Genomic DNA, 6,066 nt, shown 5'->3' with positions numbered 1-6,066 from the left:
TCAAAGAAATCACTTTGTTCTAAATTCCCCCCAAAAATGCCTATCAATTTATGTTGGGAACAAGCTGGATGGAGCAGCTAGGTTGACCTTACTTCAGTATTATTGCCTGGAGGATTCCATGGACACTGGAGCCTGGCAGGCTACAGTCCATGGGATCACAGAAAGTTACACAGGACTGACTGACTTAACACTTGCACTTTCACTTCAGAGCTGTTAATTAGGAAGCCAGACTTGGCTGAAGGCATTATGCTACACTGGGAATACCATGGGATTTGAAGTCAAGCTGATACAATTCTGAGAACAGATGCTATTGCTCATCACCAAATTTCTCACTGAACTTCAGATCTTTTCTTCAAAATGGAGATAATGTCATCCATCTCATATTATCAAAGGAGTAAAAACAACAACAAAAACGGTAATGCAATACCATAGGAAAATGCCTAGCAGAGAGATTCTCCCTCCCTCTGTTGGTGAATTATATGGGCCCTCTTCCTGCTATTTTTTTTTTCCTCAGAGTATGTGATTTGTTTCATCTTTATCTATGGTTCCTGATTTTATATGAAATATAAAAGTTATGATTATCTCAGGAAATGCTTTATTGGGTCTATAAACAGTAGCAGTAAATTATAACTGATAACCAGACTCAGGATGTTATCTCTCTCTGAGGTAATTTGAATTTTGAAAGGGGATAAAGTCTTAAAGAATTGATCTCATGTAAGCACTATACCCTGAGTCTTTTAACTTTCAACTTGTGTAACCCTGAGCTAATCACTATATATTCTTACCCATTCTAAGCCTCATATTTTTTTTATTTTGTCTTATTGTTCTTTTTAACTTTACCATGATGAACCCAAATTTGGTTTTCTTTAAAGGTAAATTCTACCAGCCCTAACCTTCTGTAGTTTTTATTGTGAAACTTCAAGCAATAATAAAGAATGGAAATAATATTTACCAAATACAAAACCTGGGCTATGTGATCTAAAAAATCTTTAATTCTCAAAGAATTTCTGAGTCATGATTAATTTGAAAATGAGGACTTTGAGGTTTAGCAAGAGTTAAGAGGCTTGCCTCCATTGATAAGAGGAAGAGACAAACTTTAAACTCACACTTATCTAACTCCCTGGGTGGAGCAGTGGTAAAGAACCCACCTGCCAGTGCAGGAGATACAAGAGATGAGGATTCCATCCCTGGGTCAGGAAGATCCCCTGGAGTAGGAAATGGCAACCCACTCCAGTATTCTTGCCTAGAAAATTCCATGGACAGAGGAGCCTGGTGGGCTAGAGTCCATGAAGCCACAGTCAGATATAACTGAACAAGCATAGGCATCTAACTCCAAAGACTTTGCTCATTTCACCAGGAAATACTCCTACAATGGGAAAGTCTTTTTGCCACCTATGAAATTACACCATTCAGCTTAGTTCAGTCACTCAGTCGTGTCCAACTCTTTGCAACCCCATGAATTCCAGCATGCCAGGCCTCCCTGTCCATCACCAACTCCCAGAGTTCACTCAAACTCATGTCCATCAAGTCAGTGATGCCATCCAGCCATCTCATCCTCTGTCATCCCCTTCTCCTCCTGCCCCCAATCCCTCCCAGCATCAGGGTCTTTTCCAATGAGTCAACTCTTTGCATGAGGTGGCCAAAGTATCAGAGTTTCAGCTTTAGCATCAGTCCTGCCAAAGAACACCCAGGACTGATCTCCTTTAGAATGGACTGGTTGGATCTCCTTGCAGTCCAAGGGACTCTCAAGAGTCTTCTCCAACACCACAGTTCAAAAGCATCAATTCTTCGGCACTCAGCTTTCTTCACAGTCCAACTCTCACATCCATACATGACCACAGGAAAAACCATAGCCTTGACTACACGGACCTTTGTTGGTAAAGTAATGTCCCTGCTTTTGAATATGCTATCTAGGTTGGTCATAACTTCCCTTCCAAGGAGTAAGCGTCTTTTAATTTCATGGCTGCAGTCATCATCTGCAGTGATTTTGGAGCCCCAAAAAATAAAGTCAGCCACTGCTTCCCCATCTATTTCCCATGAAGTGATGGGACCAGATGCCATGATCTTAGGAAGTCACTATTATCAAGACAATTTGTTTTATTGCAGCTATCTGCACACCATCATTTATAAACTCCTGGAGAGAGACATGCATACTTTAAGTTCCAGCACCTAAGAAAACTGAGGGATCAAGTATGTTTTCAGTTGGGGTTTTCAACAGAATAGAAGACAGAAAGAGGAGGGAGAGGGGAGGGAGGAAGATAAGAAAGAAGGAAGTAATTATTTCTTACTCATTATGAGCTTTAGGGATCTTGCTTTGATGAGCTGGAATAAGAGCTATCTGAGAGCATTTCTAGATAGCCATTCTCTACTATAAGCAAGATACTGTGAAATTTATTTTGAGAACTGTTTAAATTTTTTCAACTTTAATACCTTCTCCATTCAACTTTATGACACCACACACAAGAAGGTATTTTATGCTAAAAGGAATGATAAGCTTGTCCTCTATGCTCTTAGGTTCTGTATTTGAGACATGCAAATTAAACTGGCAAAAGACAGTTTAAGAGGAGAAAGGCATATCTATTTTATGTACATGGAGACTCTACAGAAAAGAAGTGAAAACCCAAAGAAATGTTTAGACTGAGGGCTTATCTATCATTTTAAAAAGAGCAACAGGGGTGTGGGATGAGCAGTGAGAGGCTTCAGAGGCCACTAACGTGCCTGAGGCAGCACCAACTCAAGGGTATCCCAAGGTACCCGGGCCACCTGGAGCCGGCAAGCTGTTCCCAGGCACCCAAATCTACTGAAAACGTCTGTGTCTGCCATGCTAAGGGTCTTCTGGCTCAGATCTGGGAGAAAAGCTGAAGGCAGCTATGGATGCTGGAAAACTGATGAGTGATGAAACGGCCACGGAGCTCATTGAGAAGAATTGGGAGATCTCTCCATGCAGAAATAGTATTCTTCTAGATGGCTTCTCTCAGACTGTGAGGCAGGCAGAAAGGCTTGATGACCTCACGGAGAAGAGGAAAGAGAAGCTTGATTCTGTGATTGAGTTCAGCATCCCAGGCTCTTTGCTGATCCAGAGACTCACAGAAAGGCCCCCAGAATGGCCATTCCTACACAAGGAGTTCAATCCCCTAAAGGCATTCATGAAAGATGGTATCATAGAGGACCCCTTGATCCGCCGATCAGATGATAATGAGAAGGCCTTGAAAATCCACCCTGAGACCTACCAGACTGAGACCACCCATTGGTGGAAAAAGACAGTAAAGGGGCTCCACTCTGCCATCCATGCATCCCAGACCCGTGATGTCCTGTTTGCAGCATCCTAGCAGCGTTGTCCAAAGCCACATCCCAGAAACAGAAGGCCAGGCAGGACCACATCGCTGCTCATCACCGCATAGCCTGGTCCCTGCCCCTAGGTGCTGGGCAGAGGGGAGGGTAGTCAGGGTAAGGCTGGAGGGGAGGAGATGGAGGGCACAAGACAGGAAGAGCAGCCATGCTGCGGTGAAGCAATTCCTTTCATGAAGCCGGAGTCTTAAAATATATAGACAAAGGGGAAAACTAATTTTTAAAAACACTAACTGGAGGGTATAGGTAGAAATGGAGATGTAGCATTATTTCTAAGGAATCACATTTTCATTTACTCTGGACTGGTGACAATATTTCACAAAGCCAGTGCCCTAAGACTTCAGCTTTTCTCAGAGCCTCCTGCCAACTCAGGTATGCAGGAAGTCACACTGTCACTCTGCCATCCTGTAGCTTGGATCAGGGCGGAAGTTGACTACTAACCCTGGTTACCCATAGCGTGAGATCAAAACGTCATCTTCACACTGGAAAGGGACACAGAGTATGTTCCAGGGACAGTGGCTCAGCTAATCGAGTTTACTGGCGTCATGAGGCAGGTGGGACAGGCTAGTGTCTCTCCCTTCCCAACTCAGCACTGATTTACCAGCCCACCTGCCCTTGTGGGTAAACTCATGGCAACCACCCAGCACACATCACAGCCCTACACTCTTGCCTTCTTCCATCCACGTCGTGCGAAAGGATCCTTTTTAATAAATGAGCAAGTATCCTAAGCAACATTATCCAAACTCTGTCCTTTTCATCCTCAAATCCTGTGACTGCCATCACTCAACAGCACTGGGATGTATCATTTTCAAGGATGTATCATTTTCTTAACTGTCCAAATACTGCCTTGTTTGGCCCTTAAATCAATAAAGCGTGCTAGAAATTTGTGTAAAATTTTAAAAAAAAAGCAATAAGTTGTGGAAGATGACTAGGAAATGTATGATAAGTAAGGGTTGTTTACTAAGAGGCATCCTACAGACTGGTCTCAGTGCTATCTCAGGTCTTCCTGATACAGGAGAGGGAACACCTTTACAAATGGAAATGTATATTACCTTTGTAAGGGGAAATTTATGTCCTGCTCTGAGGCAGGAGGATGGAGGGTAGCAAGCTTGTGTTTGCTGTTTTCTAATCGCCTTCAGCTCAAAATAATCCCTATGCCAAAATGGCATTGTTTTGGAAGGTGGACTATTCTGATCCCCTTCAATGCCAATAAGGTTTTGGAATATCTAAAGGAACAACAAAACCTATTAGAAAGTCTAGAGAGGATGGGTGTAAGGAAATGCTCTCATTCTCTGTTGATTGCTACACTGAGTATATAATTTATGTATCAAAGTTATTTAAAATAATATATCCCCCAATTTAGCAATCCTACTTCCTAGAATATATTTAGAGGCAATAACCAGATATATGCACAAAACTGTGTCTATATATATTTGTTAATCAAAGTCAATTTTATAATAGCAATAAACTAGGGGGAAAAACTATATGTACATCTACATATGAATGAATAGATAAAGTATTATAGCCAAACTATGAACCAGGTATCTACAATATAGATTTTTATTTACTGGCATGAAAGATGTTTTTGTCATATCATCTAGGGAAAACATTGATTATAGAATATATATCTATATACAGCATGACAATGTAAATTTTACATTAATAATATCTGTCTATGTAATTTTATAGAGAGATATCTATATTCACCAACAGCTAGCCATGGTAATCTTCAGTTTATTTTACTTTTTAATATTATTTTAGTTTTTCATGATTTATCAGTGTTATTTTTATTATTGGGAGATAAAGCTATTTTAACTAGGAAAAATGTACTTTGAAATATGAAAAAATTTGATGAATTTTTAATAAAATAAACCTTGGGAGATTTGAGAATAATTGGATTCATAGTAGTCTCCCCTTCTCTGCAGGGGTTAAATTCCAGTACATTCAAATGTTTGCGTGAAACCTCAGATAGTACATAAACCTATGTATACTGTTTTTTCCTATACAGACATAGCTATGATAAAGTTAATTTATAAATTAGGCACAGTAAGGGATTATCTGAATTGCCAGCATCATTGCTCTTATGCTTTGGGACCATTATTAAGTAAAATAAAGGTTCCTTGAACAGGAGCACTGTGATACCACAATGGATCCAATAACTGAGATGGCTACTAAGTGTCTGCCTCACATATACAGCATGAATATGCCAGATGAAGGAATAATCTCAAGTGGAATGAAGCAGGATGGTGCAAGATTTTATCCAGCTACATAAAATTTTGTTCTATTTAAAATATGAATTATTTATTTCTGGAATTTTCCATTTAATATTTTCAGACCAAAGTTGATCATAGGTAACTGAAATTATGGAAAACAAATCTGTGAATAACAATGCATGCATGCTAAGTCGCTTCAGTCATGTCCGACTCTGTGTGACCCCAAGGACAGCAGTCCACCAGGCTCCTCTGTCCACGGGATTCTCTAGGCAAGAACTGGAGTGGGTTGCCATTTCCTTCTCCAGTGAATAACAATGGAATACTGTAAAAAGTTTTGGGCTTCCCAGGTAGCACAAGTAAAGAGCCCACCTACCTATGCAGAAGACATAAAAAACATAGCTTTGATCCCTGGGTAGGAAAGATCTCCTGGAGGAGGGCATGGCAACCCACTCCAGTATTCTTGCCTGGAGAATTCCAGGGACAGGGGAGCCTGGTGGGCTACAGT

The 6,066-nt window shown here is 40.8% G+C and overlaps 1 protein-coding gene across 1 annotated transcript; it reads left to right on the top strand.

The window, feature by feature from the left end:
- The first annotated feature begins 2,870 nt into the window (after positions 1–2,870).
- Positions 2,871–3,329, top strand: LOC129653851 (adenylate kinase 2, mitochondrial-like). The gene has a single exon (XM_055583520.1). It carries the CDS (start codon positions 2,871–2,873, stop codon positions 3,327–3,329), a length of 459 nt encoding a protein of 152 aa, XP_055439495.1.
- The last annotated feature ends 2,737 nt before the right edge of the window (positions 3,330–6,066 follow it).

The sequence above is a fragment of the Bubalus kerabau genome, chromosome 5, assembly GCF_029407905.1.
Source record: "Bubalus kerabau isolate K-KA32 ecotype Philippines breed swamp buffalo chromosome 5, PCC_UOA_SB_1v2, whole genome shotgun sequence".
Classification (NCBI taxonomy): domain Eukaryota; kingdom Metazoa; phylum Chordata; class Mammalia; order Artiodactyla; family Bovidae; genus Bubalus; species Bubalus kerabau.
This window is presented reverse-complemented; position numbering and strand designations above follow the sequence as displayed.

Bases quoted from the DNA above. Each gene is read 5' to 3' on its own strand.
- LOC129653851 (XM_055583520.1), top strand. From the start codon at position 2,871: ATGGATGCTGGAAAACTGATGAGTGATGAAACGGCCACGGAGCTCATT.